This window comes from Saccostrea echinata, unplaced genomic scaffold (genome assembly GCF_033153115.1).
Source record: "Saccostrea echinata isolate AGI-Se365-2 ecotype Australia unplaced genomic scaffold, CSIRO_AGI_Sech_v1 ptg000033l, whole genome shotgun sequence".
Classification (NCBI taxonomy): Eukaryota; Metazoa; Mollusca; class Bivalvia; order Ostreida; family Ostreidae; genus Saccostrea; species Saccostrea echinata.
The window spans coordinates 22633413-22657476 of NW_026889782.1; the positions used below are offsets into that span (position 1 = coordinate 22633413).

General features: G+C 33.3%; 2 protein-coding genes across 4 annotated transcripts in view; both read left to right on the top strand.

Annotated features, from left to right (window-relative positions):
- The window catches only part of LOC133199050 (uncharacterized), a 269846-nt gene that overhangs the window by 206622 nt on the left and 39160 nt on the right, over positions 1-24064 (top strand). The window lies entirely within an intron of this gene.
- Positions 11988-18002, top strand: LOC133198280 (angiopoietin-related protein 2-like). Its single transcript, XM_061334398.1, has 5 exons — positions 11988-12180; positions 14675-14725; positions 14818-14954; positions 15650-15788; positions 17749-18002. Exons 1-5 carry the CDS (start codon positions 11988-11990, stop codon positions 18000-18002), a joined length of 774 nt encoding a protein of 257 aa, XP_061190382.1.

Consider the following 24064-nt stretch of genomic DNA (forward strand, 5'->3'; position numbering starts at 1 on the left):
AAATCAATAGCCAGTAGTTCTCTCACATTATAATTCAATTTTGTTTTTTTTTTCGACATTCGTTTATAAAAAATAAACGGCTTTCCAAAGCTGTATTCATTATTATATATCACTCTGAGACACTGTACCTCTTCTTACAACCATTTCAATATACATGTAATTCTAATGTCTCAAACTTATCTTTCATCACAATTTTGAAACTCCTAAGACTTTGAGGCTTATAGGCTTGAATATCATGAATGTCAAGAGCTGATTTCCTGTACCATGTGGTCTTGTACATTTCGCCATTGTTCACACATCAAAATTACTCTTTTGCATGCAGGAAAAATAAATAAAGAGATTAAAATTTGTATGCACATTAAATAAACAGAAAAAGTTGATTTTACTTGAAATCCAGGATATATGTTGACAATGTAAACAATTTCCAGTCATTTTTTTCCAATGATTTTTTGTATCTCTCACACTGAAGAGCTCATAATTATCAAAGGGAGATAATTCAATTTTTAAATAAATGTCTGCTATTTTAATCATAGATTTCTCATATTTATGGACTGAATACCAACAATGTTTTTAAATGCCTTTTAAAATAAGATGTCATATTTCTTATTTCTGTGAGTAACATGAATTGAAGTAGCCGCATTTCACTAAATAACATCCCCAAAAATTGCAGCATTTTTTTTCAGAAAAATTCAACTTTAGACACCGTTTCCATGGTAACTACTCAACATTCATATGATCTAACAATATTTTTTGAAGTAGTTTATGAGGTGGTAAATTCCAGCCAAATTTGAAAAAAAAATCTGTGACTATGCGTGCCACAAAAGTTTAAGTGGTTACAGAGAATGGCTATTAACTTCTAAAGATGCACTTTACCTCGAAACTGGAAACCATTAAATGAAGGAAGGAAAAATACTAGATTAACTACAACCTACAAAATTTATAATAACCAAGTTCCTGAATATTTGACTGATATTTGTAATTCAAGTCACAGTACGAGAAATTCAACAACTACAACATACCCAAATGCAGATTACTAAACCATAAGTCAACTTTCGTTCCCCTTTTTATTGATGAATGGAACGCATTATCTTTAGCTGTAAGAAATTCGTCCTCATTATCTATTTTTAAAAAGTCTATTTCTCATAATAAAACTATGCCACCCTCTTATTTCAGTTACGGAATTGGACGCTTAAATGTATTACATGAAGGCTTCGTCACAACTGTGGGCTTAATAGCGATCTTTTTCGATGGAATGTAATTTTGAGTCCCCTATGTTCCTGTGGAATACTGGAGGACACTCATCATTTCTTCTTGCGCAAAAAGAAAAGAATTTTTCGATAAATTCTGCGAATGGGAAAATTACATACTGTTGATACTCGCACATTACTCTGGGGAAATGAAACGTTAAACGATGTTGAAAATGAATACCTATTTTCCATTGCACAAACATTTATTAAAAAGTCAGGTCGTTTTGGTTGATGCAATAATTACTTCTTGCGAATTCTATACAGCTTGTATATGTATAATATTCCTTTGATTATTATGCTTTTCTGTGTTTTATTCATTATACCCCCCGCTTGAAAAATGGGAGGGTATATAGTGATCGGGATGACCGTCCGTCCGTCTGTTACACTTTGGGGTACCCATTTCTTATCCGCAACTCCTCTTTAACCACTGAATGAAATTTAATGAGACTTTCACAGAATCTTGGTTACATAGTGCCATTGTGGACCTCCTATTTTACTTTTTGATCAGACATATTTTTTGGGTTTGCCAGAGCAAAACATGGACACGGCCATTCTTTCTATAATATTGAAGGGTATCCATCTCTTATCCGTAACTCCTCCTGTACCATTGAATAAAATTTAATGATACTTTCACAGATGCTTTATTACATGCCATTATGCACCTCCTATTTTACTTTTTGATCTGACACTTATTTCGGTCTCCCAGAGCAAAACATGCAATTTGCCATTATTGGAGGCGGGTATCATTTAGTGAGTTCATTGCTCACCGTACCTTAAGTTTTGAGCTGAAACCATTATATGTAAACATGTTTGTATAATTCATATGTAGGGAAAGGGCGTATTAAGTTTTAAGAACTTTTCCCAATCCCAGTTGTAAAGTTTATAGACAATAAAATATGTTCAAATCAACTTAAATTCTCCGAAGTGAATATGTAATCAATTCTACTTTTACGTTTATTACATAAATCGCACCATGTACTTCCTTCTTTTTCTGGATTAATTTTTTCCCATAAATCTAAACTTTAAATCATTAATCATTTTAGAACATTTGTTCTTTGCATTGTACAAGGAGTTAAAATCCCCAACTAAAATTATGTTTTGTTCATTGAAACAATATTGAGATTTTTTTTGAAATTTTTTTTCAAAAATTTACATCTTTCATTTTCTGAATTTGGTACATATATATTGACTAGAGTTATAACATTTTTCATATTCAGTATTAATTAATATTCTTCCATCATCTGATTTGTGTACATTATGAACACTGATAGGTAAACTTTCATGAAATAAAACAGATACCCCTCTACAATGAGATAAACAATGGTAGTTTGGCATCTAGCATTGTAAATATTTTCTTTATCAGTTGCATAATGAGTCTTTTGTGGGGAAAAATAAACCATAATGCTGACTGAAACTTTATTGTTTGTATGTTGTTTAACGTCCCTCTCGAGTATTTTTTACTCATATGGAGACGCCACCACTTGCCGGTGGAGGACTGCAAATTTTGTCCTATACTCGGCACTTACGGCCATTGAGCAGTGAGGGATCTTTATCGTGCCAGCACCTACTGCGACAAGGGACCTAGGTTTATAGGGTCTCATCCGAAGGACCGGTCTCCACGTCCCACAGTGGGATTCGAACCCGCGACGTAAGGATCAACTCCTTACTTCGCGACTCTAAAGCAGACGCTCTAACCACTGCGCCATGCGGGCGACAACTGAAACTTTAATTTAAAATAGTGTAAATGTTGACACTTTGATTTACCAATTTTGCAATTAATATCATTAAGCCAATCATATAAAGTTTGCCTCTTAGAATAGTCATTAGGCCCGCGAGCATTTAACAACAAAAACTTCAAAGCTGACATATACAGAAAAGTTCAGGTTGTTCATTCATTTTAACTTAACAATTACCGTTTCTTCGTTGATCTTTTTTTCCCTTCTTTTTCTTCGATTTTCAGCGGCGCAAGCAATTATCTCCTTCAGCATGTTTTTTCCTGGCCAGACCGTTGGTGATGTTTTGATTGTTTCCTCATATGACAGGGCGGTTCCCCAGTAAGAGTCATAAACTGGGTGTCCGAAGAACACAGACGGCTCAAAGGAATTGAGTGTGTCTCTAATTTTTCGCATTGTTTTGCCTTTTCTGCGATGATACATAGGTACAGAGTTATCATGAGGAAGAGTACCACTTCCAAAATTATGAATTCCATGGCCCCAGGGTCAGGGTTTCTGGTGATAGGGTGGGGCTATAATGATTATATAGTGAAAATGCATTAATAATTTGAAAATCTCCTCTGCTCCTGGGTATTAAGTCGACGAACTAAGTACATAGTTATGATGAAAAAGAGTGCCTCTTCCAAAATTGAGAATTCCATGACCCCCGGGTCGGGGGTTCTGGTGTTAGGGCGGGGCTCTAATGATTATATATTGAAATGGCATTAATTCTTTGAAAATCTTCTGCTATGCTTCTGGGTATTAAGCCAATAAATTAAGTACATAGTTATGATGAGGAAGAGTGCCTCTTCCAAAATTGTGAATTTCATGGCCCCTGGGTCAGGGGTTCGGGGTGTGGGGTTATTTATTATATACTGAAAATAAATTAATGCTTTGAAAATCTTCTCTTCCCCTTGGTATTAAGCAAACAAACTAAATACATGGTTCTGATGAGAAAGAGTGCCTCTTCCAAAATTGTGAATTTCATAGCCCCAAGGTCAGATGTTCTTGTGTTTGGGTGGTACTCTATTGATTAATTTGCAAAAATGAATTAATGCTTTGAAATCTTCTCCTCTGTCCCAGAGTACTAAGCAAGGAAACTAAATGCAATAATATCAATGTGAATGTATATGTAATAAGCCTTTGTAGTATCATCACACTCAGCTGGCAAGAGGATTGCCTACTTTTTGAAGGAATTCCTTAATCTTAATGTTGTTCTCATTGCCAAACAGAATTTCTGCAACTCTTTCCAACATATTCTACAAACATACGTAATATTTCTTTACTGAATGGCATGTTGTTTTTAAAATGCAAATTTCATTAATTATATATGTAAGACTCCAAAGTGCGATGGGACTCCAAAGCCCGATGGTCACGCCAAAGTCCCATGGCGCAGAAAAATTATTATTGTTTATGACGTCATAGTACTTCTGTGCAAAATTGCGATGCCGCGCCACGTCAAGGTAAAACGGTTTATTAAGGTCAGGATCTAGTAAATGAAAGGAGCTTACAGATTTCTCAAATTTGAGAAACAAATTCCTTTAATTATGCTTTATAACTATAGTTTGGTCAAATAAGGTGTATCGGGCCATAATTTATAGATAAACAAGACGAAAAATCATATCTTAAACTGTCATTTTCAATGAAAAATTAAGGAAACCAATCACGAATATGGGAGTTTTTATTTCCAAATCAGACAAATGAAAGGTATCCAGATTGCCCACAGTCTCCCATAAAACGGTAATTTGTGTGTTCTTGGCCTCTTCTTTAAAATAAAATCAAATTGAATATAGGTATCGGGATTAATTTTCATATGATTTCAAATTGCCATGAAAGTAATTTATTTTCTACATAGTTCTATTAGAGCCGTAAAGTACGGGAAAAATAAAGTTTAAATTGATTATGACGTCATAATGGATCAAGCACCAAAAAGACAGTCTAAAGTTATTTACTAGATCTTGACCGTAATGAGTGTTTTTAAGTTTTGTGTGAGTTAACGGTGTGTAAATCACACAGACTTGTCACGTAGGCATATTTCATGAAGCACACTAAACTTAAAAACATTCCTTATATTTACATTTTACAAGTTTAAAAGCACCAGTAATATACTCAATATTTGAATTTCTTGTTGCCCTATATCGTTACATTTCTATTTACGTCTCTGTAGCCTCATTGTGACGTCACTTTAGCGCAAGTTTCACCGTGTATATTTCTACGCGTGAGTATACACAAAAATGACTTTCAAATCAATTTCACAGTTGGCTTAGTAGAAAAACACAGCAAATGTAAATATAAATAAATGGATTTTAAATATTTAAACGCCATGTAATATGGTTCACTAAAAAACGAAAAAAATTATATTGTACCACTAGCCATAATTTCTTAAGTGGTTGCGAGGCTAACCCTTTCCTCTCGGCTGGGTGCGAGGCTAACCCTAATCTCTCTGATGCTTGCGAGGCTAACCCTAATCTCTCAGAAGGATTCGATGCTAACGCGAATCTTTGGGATGGGTGCGAAGCTAACCCTAATATCTCGGATGGGTGCGAGGCTAATCCTAATCTCTCGGAGGGTGCGAAGCTAACCCTAATCTTTCGGATGGGTGAGAGACTCACCCTTATCTCTTATGATACCCTCTTATGATAACCCTTATGATACCCCTTATGATACCCTCTTATGATAACCCTTATGATACCCTCTTATGATAACCCTTATGATACCCTCTTATGATACCCCTTTATGATACCCTCTTATGATAACCCTTATGATACCCTCTTATGATAACCCTTATGATAAACCTTATGATACCCTCTTATGATAACCCTTATGATACCCCTTATGATAACCCTTATGATACCCCTTATGATAACCTCTTATGATAACCCTTATGATACCCCTTATGATAACCCTTATGATAACCTCTTATGATAACCCTTATGATAAACCTTATGATACCCTCTTATGATAACCCTTATGATACGCCTTTATGATACCCTCTTATGATAACCCTTATGATAACCTCTTATGATAACCCTTATGATAACCCGTATGATAACCCTTATGATACCCTCTTATGATACACCCTTACCCTTATGCGAGGCTAACCCTAATCTTTCGGATGTGTGCGAGGCTAATCCTAATCGGTCAAAAAGTCTGCACCATCCTGGATGGGAGAGAAACTAACCCTAATCAGTCAAACCTCTTTTGGGGTGAGAAACTAAAATTATTCAATCGAATAGTGTACATGTACGAAGATTAACCATTAATGTCTTGGGTGAGTGCAACCCATCCTATAATCAGTGTAACTGTGCACAAGGACTAACCCTTATCTGCCAAGTGGTGTACAAGGACTAATCCTAATAACTCAGGTGGGTGCAAACATTAAAAAAAAAATCAGTCAAATTGTATTCGATGACTCATCCCAAATTATTGGTATTGAATTACGGACTATGGCGTCGAGGATTGACGTCGGAATATTGTGACGTCATAAACGTTAATTGTTTCTCTGCACCATCGGACTTTGGCGTGTCAGACCATCGCATTTTAGCGCACGTGTATCATAGGAAACCAGCCATCGGACTTTAGCGTGACCATCGGACTTTGGCGTCCGTACAGACGTCAAACCATCGGGGTTTGGCGCAGACCATCGGACTTTGGCGAGATCAGCGGACTTTGGTGTCACCATCGGACTTTGGAGTCCTACATATATATCTGACAATCATATTTCCTTTGAGGCATACATAAGAACATTTAAAGGGGCTGGGACACAGATTTGAAGCTCATATTTTCTAAAATTTTCTGAATAATATCATGAATTATATGTTGCTAGAGCATTTCATGTCGAAATATATTAAAGTCAAGTTTAGAAACTTCTTTTATCTGGAAATTATAGAAACTACGATTTCGGAACTCGTTTATTGACACATACCCTTGAACTTTCATAAAATGAACTTTATCCATAATACTTAAGAAAAGTAGAAATTTTGTTGTGTTACAACTGATAGGATACACGAACGATAGAATAGGATACAATTTGTATTGTTTAATTAGACTTTGAAGATGATCTGTTCGTTACATAAAACTATAAATAATATTTTTTGTTAAAATTTTAAACGACCTATAAGTCATTTCCCAGTTACTTTAATGCAACACATGAACATTTCAGCTGTCGTTAAATAATCCTTAAGTCTCATAAAAATTTATTTTTGACTTTAATAATTTTAAATAATTTTAGATTATCTCATTATGAACTTCCATTATGTTTAACGCTTTCGAATTTAGTCCTTAGAATTTCCGAAAGGTATTTGCAAAGGAAATTAAGTCATGTCGTTAATTCTACAAATAAGACCATCTTTAAAACGTTGTTAGTTTGCCCTCTCCTGATCGAGTAGCTAGAAATGGCCCGACTCAAAACTTTTTTTTCAACCTCCAAGAAAGGATATTTTTTTTTTTACTTATCATTTCGATTTTTTCTCATCCAGACAACAAGATTTAAATTTTATTTCAAAATATTTTGAAAATTCAGCATAGATATTGAATCATGGGGGGGGGGGGGGGGTCTTACCTACTTAACGACCCTTTTTTTTACCCTGAGTCGGGAGAGGGCAAACAAACATTATTTAGATATGGCCCTAAGTTCTTATTTCTCTGCAGCATCTTTGATAATAAAATCATTAAGAATCGTGTCAGTCTATGTTTTCTTTAATGAAGATTTTGAATAATTTATCAAATGACACATAAAGCTATCCTCTTGAATTATTTTATCTTCACATTACAAATGTCGTAATTGATTTTCATTATCAATTTTCTGGAGGTATTTAAAAAAAAAGGAATATATCATGTGGGTTATTTATCTTTACAACGGTTATCAACGGTAATACTTGATATTTTATGTAGTTCTCTTTCAAACATAAAACAATTGCAATTTATTTGGGAGATTTTTAAAGATATACATGTATTTCATACAGATTTCTATGCAAAATTTCAATCCCCTAATTCGGCCCAATCCTTCCCGGAAACCATGATTTAATCTCCATTCTGTGAGGATGCTTGCATGTTATATGACGTATCAAGACCTTGCTGTTTTTCAGAAGAATACTTGTATTTTTTTCTTTTGTCCTTATTTTAATTATTGATTATCCATTGTGGTTCCACCATATCCGTGCGGACCTTGATTTCATCCATTTTAATTTGCAATCCCTGAGAATGCTTATCCAACATTTAATGAAACTTTACTCTAGAACGTTTTTGAAGATTTAGAATCTTATTATTTCATACAATACATGCCAGCGATGTAAATTTTTGAAATAACATGTATAACACAATAACTCAATGTGTTTGGATTAAGAAGACTTTTGTAAGTTTATAGTTTTATTATAAAGTCACAGCAAAGGCAAAAACAATGGTACATACGAAAAGTTCAATGGCTGTCGGTCTCGGAGCTAAGGTGGTGAAAGCTCACATATTCAGTCTAGGAGCTAAGATCGCAAAAAGCTCTCGTAGTCATTCTTAGAGTTAAGATGTTAAAAAGCTATTGATACTCAGTGCGCACACCTTTTGTACAAGAAGCTGCATCATAGGGATCACGTATTTGGTAATAAAAATCAGTAAGATACATCGTCACTAAATTAATATAGTCCGCCCCTCACTGAAGCTCTGTCTCTCATCTCCTTATAGGATACGGCAATGTCCTCTGTTTACATTAACATTGTGCATCTTGCACATTCTTCAGTTAATTAGATGGTTGCAGCTTTGCACAAAGTCTGATTGGAAGTGTCAATGTTAGAGAACAACACATCGTAAAAACTAATTGTCCGTCAAATGAAGACGCTCACTTATTGTATCCAATCTCCCAGAGTTTGTAAACAAGTTCATAACTAAGAGGTTATTGTCCATCGCTATGCACACTGATAGTATCAATTATAATTCAAAACACAATATTTAAAATATTAATAAACGCAATGTACAAAATTAATATATCAATCAAAATTATAATTTGTACGCTCATTGTGTTACACATGTAAATATATAAATAATAGTTCCCTTTAATATAATGAATTGTATGGAGATATCGAACAGTATTCAAGCTCAAAAGTCCATTAAACAATACAAATTCTGAAGCAGAGCAAACACGGAACTTAAAACATAAGAGGTGGGATCAGATGCCACGGAGGAGTGAGCATCCCCTGCCAACCGGTCACACCCGCCGTGTGCTCCATGACATAATCGGGAAATAACGGGTAAATCTGTCGACAATTCAGTGTGTAAATAATGGCCTAAGAATTAGTATGAAAAAGAAAATTGTTTCTACAAAGTAAAAAAATAGAATATATCTAAAATTCATTGTGAAAATACTTTCATTAACTATAGTAAAAATTTAGAAAAAAAAAATTCATTTATTAAAAGCAACTTTGAAAGTAAAAGTAAAATAAAGAACACAATGCTGGACAATTTGCCTCGAAGATAAAACATCCTTTGTATAAACTACTCTTGATTAGACACCATCTTGAATTTAAAGTAATGTAATTTCATCTTTTTCAAAGTTAATGGGAATATTTGTAAACGGTAGTTTTTAAAGGATTTTTGGCAGACTGATTGCTGAAATTATAATTGTTGTCAGTTAAGTTGAATTTTGCAAAGAATGTAAATAAAATAGAAACTTTACATGTTTTGTTCTTTTTTCAAATTAGAAGTACCCAAGTGGAAATTCTAGAGGAAAACAAGGGACGATATATTTTAAAACGACTTTTACGATAACTTCTTGATATAATAAATATATAGTCATTACTTACAGTCCGTGTTCACTATTATTTGACGATAAGACATTTGTCTTAAATGGACTTCCCCAAGAAGATCTATCCATAAACTTTTTCCGATCTCTGTTGAATTTCAGGAGAGGGAGTGAATACAATTCATTCAACTATCTTGTAAAAAAAACTGCTTTTTAAATGCTTTTGATAAATGCTTTTGTGTCAGTATATTATTATTGTACTCAACTTGTACTCAAAGTAATTTTTAAGGACTCACTGTTTAGTTTGTTGGGTATGCCAGGGCAATAACAAGTTGGAATTGTGTGAATGGTTTGATGTCCTTTATGCAAAAGAAAAAACAAACAAACAAACAAACATACCCAACGTTTTTAGCTGTCGTTAATGTCCCTGGCATAGCCAAGAAGTAGATAGCGATCCCTTAAATTTACATTTATATGTAAAATAAGAATGTTAAAATCAATGAAAATGCTGTCTAATAGATAAGAAATACGTGAGGCATTCCATGTTAAATTTCAATTGTCCCCGCCCAGTGACGTCACAAACAGTTGTAAGTAGATAATAATATAGAAATCATCACATTTATACTTCCATAGAGTTATTATAGATGAAATAGTCGGAAATGTAACCATTACAAAATAAGACTTGGGTTTGCGAGAGGATGTTCATTTTTGAAGCTGAGAAATATGAAAACATAGTAAACAGTGATGAATATTTTAAATCCTTTTAAAGAATACAAATTTAACAGGGCCCAATAACACGACCCTCATACATGTAAGCACCAAAGAATTTAATGATATCTTAAAGATATTCTCATATCCATATTCACAATTCTTCATTCATAAAATACATGTATTTGATGTATCTATATATCGAAAAGACTTAGAACACATACTTCATGTGGTATGGGCCAGCTCTCGCTCAATTCGTATTCTGTATGCCTTTGTATTTCTTAAGATTTTGTAATGATAAATTCAAAATCGTTTAGCCGTCACGGTAGCTCAGTCGGTAGAGCGCTTGCTCCGTGATCGGAAGGTCGAATCACGATCGCGACTGACGGTAAAAAAAAGGTAGCAACTGATCCTTCGCCAAGTGCTCTCTGAAGTAAATACTGCGGATCATTCGGATGAGACCTTAAAAACTGAGAATCCGTGTCACGGTAGGCGTTGGCACGATAAAGAACCCTCACTGCTCAATGCCCCGAGTGCCGAGAAAAACGTCTAAATTTGAAGCCTTTCACCGGTATACGGTGACGTCTCTATTTGAGTATAAATTCTTGAACAGGACAACATACAATCAATCAAAATTCTTTATGCAACGATAAGTTGTTCGTTTTCTTACAGTGAATACACAAGTCCTTGTGTTGTATGGTGAATAATTAGGATGTGTCAAGAGTGTCTTAGCATAGGAAAACCTTTCTCTCGTGTCTCGATTTTTAAAATTTCATTTATATCTTCGTTTAGCTGAAATTGTATGACCGAAGAGTAATACAATACCTGCTCAATTATTCAAATATATATCTGATATAGGAAAAATGATTAGGAAGTACAAAATAAGTTTAAATATTTTGAAGGATTAGGCACGATAATAGTGAATTTAAAAAAATATTGGGTAGAATTCCCTTAAAAAATATTATTATTATTTAACTATTGAAGATAAAAAAATGTCAAATATCACATGAACAGTTTTGCATGCTTCTTAAAATTAACGATGTTTGTGTTTGATTAGAATTTTATTATAGCCTTCAGACATCAGAAATAATACTACGACATCCAATTGCTATACTCTTGTACTAACGAAAATTAGTGTTTCAGTAATCATGATATACATATAGAATAAAGTTAACACTTAGAAAACTAAATAAATTACAAAATAAAGGATATAAATAAAATCTTGCAGACATGAGTCATTCTTGGGATACTTTTCACACAAAAAAAAAAATATGTACCTGTCTAGTGTATAGTGTCTTGATATGTTAATTGTTATGTTTAAAATTGACATTTCTGCAGACGTAACATGCAGAATAGAAAATAGCTAACAAAGCACAGCAATAGTAGATTACATCACACCTAGCAACTAACCAATCAGTTTTCAGAAAAAGGTAAAGGCTCTGACATTTATATTTCGCAATGCAAGATCAATTTGCACATTCTTCCAGAAGCGCAATACGTTGTTTAAAACAAAATTTCAATATGAGAGGTCTAGGTATTCTCATTTTAATTGTTGTCTATTCTATATTGTCTCAGGCTACATTCATTTCGAAGATGTATACCGCAAAACTAGGATTTGATCACAAAAAGTCAAATACCGAACTTTTGGGGGAATACAAAGCTCACACCTTGTTTGTTTGTTCGGTGAAGTGTCAAAAAGACTGTATCGTCTTTGGATACAATCCTACGATGAAAAAGTGCCGTATCCACAAGACGATATCCACGTCAGAAATGTCTGAGGAGGCAGGTTAGAGATATTATTCTCATCATGGTTTGTATTAAACATCATTATGAGCATTAAATAATACATTACTGAATGTATTAAATAATACATCATTTACTGCATGTGTTAAATGATCAATTGCTATAATAACTCTTGCACCACGTGGCAATGCTTCTTTTATACATTTTCTTTCTAGTTTAAGATTTATTTTTCATAGTTATCTTTAAGACATGTCACTTATGATCCTATTTATATATAAATATTTTTTGAAATATTCATGACCAAAACGAAAAATTGGGGGCCGGTTTGCTTATCAAAAGGAAAAAGTATAAACACTTGACCTATTTGAATACGATTGTAACTCGATAAATTTAACCCCATTAATATCTTTACATGTAAATATGGCATTTAATGTAAAAATAAAATTATTTTACGTATTTTCAATACAATGTATTATTAAATACTGTTGCCAATTTATGCTCATAAACTATTGTGTGACATTAGAATTCCACTAAACTTACCAAACGGTGAAAAAAAAATATTTGTCGGGAATTTACTTTTTTTTTTGTTAAGAGTTAATGGCTCTACCAACTGTTAAAATTCAACTTATTTTACCTGTTTTTACCAACCACAAAAGTAAGTCCCAAAGAACATATGTTTTTTCTTCAAACTAAAAAAATATAACAAGACAAAATATTTGATGTTAAAACAATTATTACATATTATGTTTTGTTTCTTAAATCAAGCTTAAATCAAGCTTTTTATAATTAATATAGTGCTTATTTAAGTTAAAAGTATCGTACAATTTAAAAGAAAGGAGAAAAATCTTGGTACGTGAAGACAATTTAGAGATTTGGCTCAAAAGTCAAGTTTAGAACGACTTTTTTTTACGTCTACAAAATATTTTGAAAAAAATGTGCAAAACGAATATATTCCGTAAGGACCTATATTAGCAAATTAGCGGTCTCATCCGAAGGACCGGTCTCTACATCCCACAGTGGAATTTCCTCATGTGTTACAGAGACAAAAGATTTATATTACGTCGATATTTTGAGATAGATCCAACTCAATATTTTGATATAATGTGTGGAATGATAATATCCATGAAATATATGAATGTTGTAATGAATTAGTTTGCACCTATAAATTATATAGAAAAAATAAATTTTCTTTATGCAAATAACACACAATCCAAATAGTTCGTGACGTCATCGAAACAAAAATTGCCAATAACCTACTTCGAAACTATTATATTTTCTGTTAATTCAGATTTTTCATACAATATATACAATACAGCACATTTGAAAAATATCAAAGTTTTACTTTTGTGGGGGCAAAAATATGCATATTCCGCATAAAGCTCTTTGTTCTTACAATATTATTCAAATTTGCTTTGAAAACTGCTTTTTTATAATTACATGAAAAAACCTGCTAGTAAAGGTATTAGGCGAAAGATGCAACATTTTGTAAACATATTGAAAAATAGTATACTTTACATTGTTAAATGCATGCATATTTTAATAATGAAATAAATGCAACATCAATAATTTTACATTCCGACCAAGGTTTTATCCAAAAAAAAGATAAAATAAAAAAATAAATAATAAATAATAAATAAATAAATAAAAAAAACACATTCAGCACCGTTTACATTTCTTTAAATAGTGGACGTCATTTAGCTTTCTAAAATAATTTTAACGTTAGGTTTAAACTGTTGATGAATGTTGTCTTTTTAACTTTTATTCCATGATGTCTATATTTATGTTCAATTTTGTATATTGTTAAACTCAGATTTCTAGGTGTCATAATGATTCCAAATTTATCTTCAGCAGAGGACAGATCTAATTGCTTTATGTGTGTTTTTTTAATTTTGAATTAAAAAAAAAATTAAATCTGTAAAAAACATGGAAGCCAAAGTCCTTTCTTTTAATTAATATTTTGAATAATTCATGAGTTTCACAAAAACCTAGAACATTGATTTATCTTCATCCTGTTGATGATTTTAGTTTTCAATTTTCTTCTGGCTTCAAAAACCCATCCTATTAATTTGTAATCTCTACAAGAAAATTCTTGACAGAGAGGCAGTAATTTTGGCTTTATTATGTAAACCTTTTTCTATAATAAGAAATATATAATAAATTCTCAATTTTTTTTTTAATGATTTCGATTCAATAATTTTCGTTCTGTGTATTTTCCAATATATTAACTGATCAGTACAATTTTTTGAAAATTTAAAATGTTTTTATTTGAAGTAATAATTTGAAGTAATAATTTAAAAGATAAACATTTTAATAAACAAACAGAAAGATTTTTACATGACAAAATTTTCTTTCAATCCAGTTATTTAGTCTACAACGTTTCCCATGTTAGCTATTAATGTTGATTTGTCATACGAATTCAGATTTATGTATTTTCCAATTTCTAAAAATTTGCTTGAGCTAAGGTGGGTTCTTGTTATATAAAAATTCATTTGTTTCAAACAAAAATTACATGTACTGAATTTTTTTTCTTGTTTCAGATCTTGCTGAAGATTGTAAGACATTTCCTGAAAACTGTAACACTAATTCAGGTGTGTAAATAACTGTTTCTAAATACTTGTACATCAACCTCTAACTTGCTATGGTATATATCTTAAATTTAAATTATATTTTCCGGTTTTAGCTCTTTCTGTAGACTGTAAAGACCTTCGTGATAATGGTCACACCATTTCAGGAGTGTACGACATTTATCCATACGGAAACATCTCTCGTCCTGTCAGAGTTTACTGCGACATGGAGACAATGGACGGAGGATGGACGGTTTTTATTTACGAAACTTTATCAATTTATTTTTTAGAAATATATATTTGGCTTCACTAGTATTTTCTCTATCCAACAGATTGAACAGGTGTACATGATCGCCACCCATAAAGAATCATTTCAATTTCATAGATACATAGTGATATAGTTTTTCAACATGACTTTTTTTTTAATTAAACCTTTGCTTGTTGTAATAGTCCAATTAATATCATAAAAATATCAAATAAATGTTTATCTTCTAAAGGCAATACAAAAAAGAGTGGATGGGTCCGTCAGCTTTAACAAGGATTGGACAGAATACAGGAATGGTTTTGGTTCACCAGAACAGGATATTTGGATCGGTAAAAATGATTTTGTTTAGAATTGAAGTCATCTTTGATCAGCTCCCAGATCAAAATAGTCAAGTTAAATCTGGAAAGGAACTAAAAAGATTTTTTTTTAAAAAAGGGAGGCAGATAAATGAATTTCATTTTCATAACATGAGTATTCCTGATTCACCTTCCACAAAAGAGGAATCGAATCATATACTTAAGAATAATTTTCTAGAATGAATTAGAAAAGTAATAATTTGAGAATAAATTTTGTTTCTTCTTTGAGGTATTTAAATGAAAAAAAACCCAATGACTTTGCAATAGACTTACATGTATCAATTGATTTTATATTTATCTTAATACAGGGATGACTTGATCTACCAGTTAACAAAGGGAAAGAACTCTTACCTCTATGTTTCCATCACAGACGTGAACGACAAAAAACTGTACGAGTTGTATGATGAATTCTATATTTCCAATCAAACAGAGAAGTATCAACTCTTTCCGACTGGGAAAGCACAAGGTACGTTAGGTATGTGATAAAGAAAGCTCTCACAAGAAAAGGGAGACAAATATTGAATGATTGATTATTTTGTAAGTCCCTTGTACGGATTTAACTCATGCGTCATCAAATACCATGAAGGGCTGCAAATTTAGACTTTACATGAAAGTGAAGGTCCTTTACCCGGCAAACGCCCATTCATTCAAAAGATCTGTGACTTTCATTCTAATACCGGGCTTTTGGCAAAAGAACAGTAATTAATGTTTCGCCTCTCAGCGCCCTTTAGACGCGGCGCCGATGTATTTTTGTTTGTATGTTGTTTAACGTCCCTCTCAAGAATTTTTCACTCATATGGAGACGCCACCACTTGCCGGTGGAGAGCTGCAAATTTTGTCCTATAGTCGGCACTTAGGGCCATTGAGCAGTGAGGGATCTTTTTCGTGCCAGCACCTACTGCGACATGGGACCTCGGTTTATACGGTCTCATCCGAAGGACAGGTTTCCACGTCCCACAGTGGGATTCGAACCCACAACGTAAGGATCAACTCTTTACTTCGCGACTCTAGAGCAGACGCTCTAACCACTGCGCCACGCGGGCGACTGGCGCCGATGTAGAGTGACTTTCGGTTTGCTAATGTAGTAGAGTGCACCGGAACATATTTTTCCGTCTGCACGGGTTTTAATTTTATGCGTTGTGAAAGATTTCCCCTCGCTTGATCTTGTTTACTGCCTGTTTAGCCACATGTTAGGTAAGCTCTACTTGATAATTTTATATATTGGTATGTTCTAGACAACACTAGTCATGTATATCTTTTGTTTAATTAGTTGTCTTAGTTTACAACATAGAAATTAGTTGCATAGGCAGTCTTTGTTTACAGTGTTGGTTTGTATTCCCGCCATTATAAATTCCTTTGTTTATCTGTTACATTATGTGTATTAAACCAGTCCCGGATAGGTTTTTTTATGTTATTTGAATAATACTCATTTATGATTCTAAATGCCATGTTGTGATTGGTAGCTTGGTTGAGTTATTTAGCAATTATTGCATGTCTCGTACAATCCGGAATGGTCGGTTCTAATGTATAGTCAGACCGTGTCCGGTAAGGCGCAATATTTGGGATCACTTGGCTCCACTCTCACAATAGTCATCGTAAGTTATCAATAAGAAGTGTTAGTTATTGTGGATTTCTAGTCAAAGGTCTTGCTAGTCATAGTTACATGGGTAATGTACTGTGTTTTTATTATTACACATTAATAATATTTTGTTAGAAATCAAGACACGTAGGACTGTACTATGCTTTAACTAACATAACAGTAAGTTGAAGTAGCATATGTATTTATGTAGATTTACTTATAGTTATCTTAAGGATATGTAAGTTAAGTCTGTTCATATACAAAATTAATTATAGATCATATGCACCATAGTACATGTGCCATCTAGGGTAGAGCCCCCTGTACTATTTCTTATTCATATCTTACATGACACCACTATTTGTTCACTCAATTGTTTTATGCATGTTATTCTAGTATTAAGTACAGTCACATATGTACAACTTGCTTTTCTTTTTGTTGCAGGTTTCCTTGTACACTGCCACCTTTTTTTATGTTAATAAACAATGAAAACTGAACCAACTCCTTCACACTAAGATAACCCTCAGTTTTGGAATTTATTTTCTATGCGTAAAAAGGTTAACAGGTTATTTTAAAATAAAAACATTTTAAACCTCCCTTTTATACATGTTATGAAAATTTAAAATGTTCCATTGTACATTTAGGGGCATTTCAAAACTTGTACTATAATCATATTTTCAGTTTGCATCCCCAGTATGAAAAGAATAACAATTTCGAATTATCGGATTGCAAATTAATTATTTACTTCCATGTTTTCACATTTTTATCGCATCTTAAATCTGCAATGACTTAGATTAACGTCGTTGTCAAATAAAATCTTTTGTTAATTTATTAACTTGTATTTGTACAGGTGACAAAATGAGAAAAAAAGAAGGTTCTTCCGGTGCTATTAATGGAATGTTCTTCACCACTGAAGACAGAGACCACGATAATTTTGGAAGTAACTGTGCTGACGCTCAGGCAGGAGGCTGGTGGTTTAACAAATGCAGTAACACATTCCTCAATGGTCCCTGGGCTAGTCAGCACTGGTACCGTCCTTGGAATCCTACATTTATAAGTGGGGAGTATATAAAGGAGACAATGATGTTGATTAAACGACATTAGTAGGTGTAACAGTCATTTTTAAAAGCGCAGTGAGCGCCGCCTCAAAACGCCAGTTGTAATTCGAGATTACAAAAGTGGGTAGAAAAAAAATGAACTGTGAAAATTGTTTCCCGAAGTACACTCTGCACTTACAATTTTCTTTGAATAGGGATCTGGCTGCTCAAAATACGAATCCCCCCCCCCCCCCAAAAAAAAAAAAAATAAGGGAATCGCTTTGCTATATTGAAAATTGCAGCTAGATCAAATGCCTTCTGTTTTAAAGAGGGATTCTTCTCATAAGAACACTTAATTCTTATATTTAAAAATCAATGAAATTTCCACAGAATCAAGAAGACAATATCACTAAGTGATGGTATCAGTTGGATTAAATTTGACCGTTTTATATTAGAGGCAAAGTCAGGTCAAGGTCAGTACCTTTTCTCTGGACATTAAGAATAAAAAATTACTTTTTCCAATCATGCGATGCCTACTTCTACTTAAATTATATACATGTTTTTCTTTTTGCATAAAGAGATATTACCATATAGGGTCTATAAGATGATATTACCAAATTGACATAAATAATTTAACTAAAATGGATATAGGCTAATCCGAATTTTCTCTATTTTTCTTAAAATTTTAAGATATTTTAGTTATTTTTATATGCTTCCCATACTTAAATTTTTCTTATTTTCACATATGGTAAAGTTGTCACATAAAGGTACAAAATGATATAAAAACAAAAAGTTTTGACCGTTTAGTAAGAGAGAAAAAAACCCACTTTTTACGAATTTTTGTTTCAAATCTGAACTTAGATTGGAAGCTTTTAAAAGCTAACATTATTAAAGTGTGCTTGGAAAATCATATTCATTTGATATATTTTAAAACTTTAGTCCCTTATTATTTTCACTTACATTTAAAAATTTTCTCCTAGTCTTTGATTGTGTAAAAATAAAACTAAATTCATTGTTCTATAATTATTTTGAGAGGCAGAAAAGAAGATATTTTCATACGCCGCCATTCCGCCAAAAATATAGTCCCTGCTAGAATTCAAACTCAGTTTACCAGATCTATTTAAAGTTGTACAATTGTGATGAGGAAAGAAAAATATGATCTTTTAAATCTCTTACATCTAAATATACAAAACATATAAGCAAATATACTTTGAATATTTCATCTAGTCAGAAACCAGGCAAGAATCCCTCCTTAATTTGGTCTTTTTCATTTCTTTTTGAAATTCTTTTACCATACAATGTCTCAGTCTACACCTCCCTAATTCTTCTACCATACAATGTCCTGCCACGTATATCTCAGTCTTCACCTAATGTTTTGTGCGGTTTGAAGAGGCGGATCTTTGTTAAAAGCTGAATGTTAACATTTATAAATACACATTTTTAAGCGAGTACTTAATATTGCGATTGGGTTTTAGACGTCCAGTCGTGGAAACATTTTGCAAATCGCCTCTTCATCAGGAGCTTTTACATGAATTGGAGCAATTAGAAAGAAAAAGTGGGAATTTTTAATTTAATGTGAAAATTACTTGATAACAAATTTTTCTCAAGTATTTCAAAATCTACAGTATATATTAAACGTAATTTCAGCTTTTTGAAATAATTTTAGTAACTTTTAAACAAATCTTACCTGATTTATTCTAGCAAAATCTAAGGTACATATTAATACACTTTGTAAAATAGACTCAACATATGTTTGTCTCGTACTTATGGGTATTTTTTTCTTTATCTCAACAGATTGGAAATGGAACAAAGAAAGCCATGGTTTATTTAGTCCAAAGCAGGTTTTTAAATACATCAGAGTGAAGCAAATAAGACACTTAATTAATCTGTATTTATCATGTTTTCTTTATTTTCATCTTGAATTATGTTTTTCTGATAAGAAAATATTTTTTTCCATGTTAGCATTGGATAAGGCAAGCATTGTTTGATAAAATACCGATCATTGCTGAAATATATTTTATCTTAAATTCAAAAGGTTGGAGATAAAATCCTTATTTACAATGTATTTCCCTTCTGTATATTCCCCGATGTTGATAAAATATTGAGTAAATTACACAAATTGTTTTGTTTAGATTTACAAACATAATTCAGAGTTACACTTAAATCCAAATAAACAGGATTACGTACCATAATTAACAGATATAGAAAAAATGAATATTAAACACGTTCTTTTCTAACAATCCATGTTTGCAAAGATTGATGATTAAAATCGTAACAGAACAAGAGATGTTTGTAAAACACTTTTGCCCCCCCCCCCATCCCCCCAAATAATTGGAAAAGTCCAAGGGACATTACTCTGTGAAAAATTGCTATATCGTACCCTAAACTGAACTTGACCTTGATATTCTTATGATAAATTTGTATATCAAATTTCATTTCAGTATATCCAACCTCTGTGAAGAAAATAAACGGAAACTGCAAATAATTGGAATTTTTCTAAGTCCATGGGGCATAACTCTGTCAAAAATTGCTATATCGTCCCCTAAACTGAACTTGACCTAGATATTATGATAAATCTGTATACTAAATTTTATTTAAGTATATGCAACCTCTGCGAAGAAAATGAACGGAAACTGTTGGTGGATCGACCGACAGACAGCAGCAAAGCAAAATGCCCTTCCTTCTTCGAAGGTGGGCATAAAAGGAGTAGATCTGCTTACTTATAACTAAACTGAAAACGAAAATTAATCTTGATTCGAAAACTTTCTAATTGACTCTATAATATTCATAGAAAGAATTCTACGGTTTACCAGTATAAATATTAAATCAAAATTTTATCAAATGTATGTAGGTAACATTTCTACATAGAAAATTTAGAATCAAATATACAAAATGGATGTTCTGAGTAAAAGAAGTCTGTGAGCGCTAATCTGAATGATGATTAGTCATACAACAAGTCAACCCCGATAAGGGACAAGCTCAAACTGGAATTAATACACGTTGCGAACTAAACAAGCACAATGAGAATGCATATATACGTTGTTTTTGATGACTTAAGCAATTCTAATACTTGAAATATGTTGTCATTTTTATGCTGTTTTTAAAGTAGACACAAAGACCTTTGATGTTTTTACTTTCCAAAATACCCATAAGGAGATAAGTGAGGAAAATGGTAAAAATTAACTAAAAATGACACAAATAAACTGAAGTAAAAAAGATGAAGATAACGAAGCGTAATCAATCTAAAAAAAAACACCTAAAGTCAAAACTAATCCGTGAACAGGTCATAAAACACAACCCACCCACCCCCTGGAAATTCGAGAGGTGGAATAGAAGCCAAGAAGAAGAAAGCATCCCTCGAAGATCAGTAACATCCGCCATGAGCCTTGTGTATAGTGTATTGATCAGGTAGATGGAACCTTGTGGTCGAGTTTAGAATAAAACAAAGAAAAAACAATTGGTATGAAATTTGTCGGTCAAAATAAGACTCAGTGCTCAGTGTTAGGATATATCTGCGTACAAGGTCATTATATCTACCTCTGAATTCACCTGACTTAAAAAATTGAGGTTATTTAAATTCCCGTAACATCAACTTATCTACGAGTAGCCTGTCCCGCTTTAAAAATTAATCGTACGCAGAGCATGCTTTTGAGTATCGAGTAAGTTGGTAGACACAAACACTATATGAAGTTGAAAGCGGAATATTACTACATAAAGAAAGTTGAGGATTGAAAAGATGAAGTCATTTAGTTTCTGTACATTTTAATTGCTAGTTGGTCTTTATCGTCTATAGTCAATAAAAATTTCAAATATAAAACAGATGTAGAGGACACAGTAATGTTTTTTTTTTATTAGCTAACCTGAGCCGAAGGCTCAAGTGTGCTTTTCTGATCACATTTTGTCTGTAGCCCGTCTGTCCGTCTGTAAACTTTTCACATTTTCCACTTCTTCTCCAGAACCAGTGGGCCAATTTCAACCAAACTTGCCACAAAGTATCCTTGGGTGAAGGGGATTCAAGTTTGTTCAAATTAAGGGCCACGCCTTCTTCCAAGGGGAGATAATTAAGAATTCATGAAAAATTAATGGCATCATTAAAAAATCTTCTCAAGAACCACTGTGCTTGAAAATATGAAACTTATGTGGAAGCATCCTCAGGTAGTGTAGATTCAAGTTTGTTCAAATCATGACCCCTGGGGGTCAGGTGGGGCCACAATGGGCGATCAAAGTTTTACATAGGAATATATAGGAAAAATCTTTAAAAATCTTCTTCTCAAGAACAGCAAAGCCATGATTGGTCATATTTATATGGTAGCATCCTCAGATAGTGTAGATTCAAGTTTGTTCAAATCATGACCCCCGGGGGTCGGGTGGGGCCACAATGGGCGATCAAAGTTTTACATAGGAATATATAGGAAAAATCTTTAAAAATCTTCTTCTCAAGAACAGCAAAGCCATGATTGGTCATATTTATACGGTAGCATCCTCAGATAGTGTAGATTCAAGTTTGTTCAAATCATGACCCCCAGGGGTCGGGTGGGGCCACAATGAGCGATCAAAGTTTTACATAGGAATATATAGGAAAAATCTTTAAAAATCTTCTTCTCAAGAACAGCAAAGCCATGATTGGTCATATTTATATGGTAGCATCCTCAGATAGTGTAGATTCAAGTTTGTTCAAATCATGACCCCCGGGGGTCAGGTGGGGCCACAATGGGCGATCAAAGTTTTACATAGGAATATATAGGAAAAATCTTTAAAAATCTTCTTCTCAAGAACAGCAAAGCCATGATTGGTCATATTTAAATGGAAGCATCCTCAGATAATGTAGATTCAAATTTGTTCAATTCATAACCCCCCCCCCCCGGAACCACTTTTATATTTAAACTTTTCAACCTTTCAAGACTTAACTGATTTCTGCTTTTTCGTAGCCGTAGTGCACAGGTGAGCGATGTGGCCCCTGGGCCTCTTGTTTTGAGTTAAAGTCGCCATATGAGTGGCAGTAATGTTTTTTTTTAAATTTTCGTTTAATTGATAAAACGTCTTTGATGTATCCGAATATCGAGTGGAAAGCGACAGCTTCATAGGAATATTTAAACAGGTCGGCCAATAAAGGAGCATGATTAGGACCAACCAAAATTCCAACAAATTTTGGAAGACCTGGTCTCCAAAGAGTATTTAAAAGTCAATGAGGAACTCCAGCATCTTTCCAATATCAGCTTCAGAGTACTTATTTGTAGAAAATATAAGATGAAAATGACAGCTTTTACTTGAAAATGATACGTATTATATGTAAATTATTTGAAACAAGTTTTTACCGTACGAATTTGTATGTCACCTAAGTTTACTATTAAAAAGAAATTGAGTAATTCATAAAATCACACATAAATCTAGAGAATAGAATTATCTTGTCATCACATTAATGCATGTACATATCACTTTCTCCTTCTTATTAACTTTCCTCTTGGTTTCCCAAAAGAAAAGAAAAAAGTGTATTAATTTTCTATCTCTTTTAGATCTTTTGGAAAATTCAAAAGTCAATATTATACTTTTATCCAGTTCTCTTTCTATAAAACGAATAGAAGAATATTTTTATTTATATTCATGTATATTCTTGTAATGTCTGCTATAATGGCTGTGTGACGCGCACAGTGTGTGTGTTGTCTGTGCCTGTGCTTGTCACTTTCGCTTTCAGCACCACCCCTGGCTTGCAGTTTACTGTGAAAAAGAAGTAAAATAGGTAAGTCTTCCCTGCCAGGTACAGCCTCTCCACAGTTAGACCTATGTGGCCCAGAAATGGGATCCTCCTCGAGGTAGCAGATGGAAATTGGGTACCTTGTGACCCCAAGCAGAAACACGAGGTCTTGGAGGAGACTACGCCCCTAAATGCACGGCATGCATGGCCCACCGGTGTGTGGATATGCCCTGGTGCCTGCAATCCTTGTCCCCAGCTATGGGTAAATGGCAACAAACCGCTGCCTTGTGGTTACCTTTGGGAGAAGGAAAGGCTAAGGAGTAAACTCTACAGATATCCGCTCAGGTAAGGGCGTAAGCCGGGTAAGGCAGTTACCTAGGAGAAGATAAACTCTAATGTAAAAACACAGGCAGATCTAGACTCGTCAGCCATGTAAA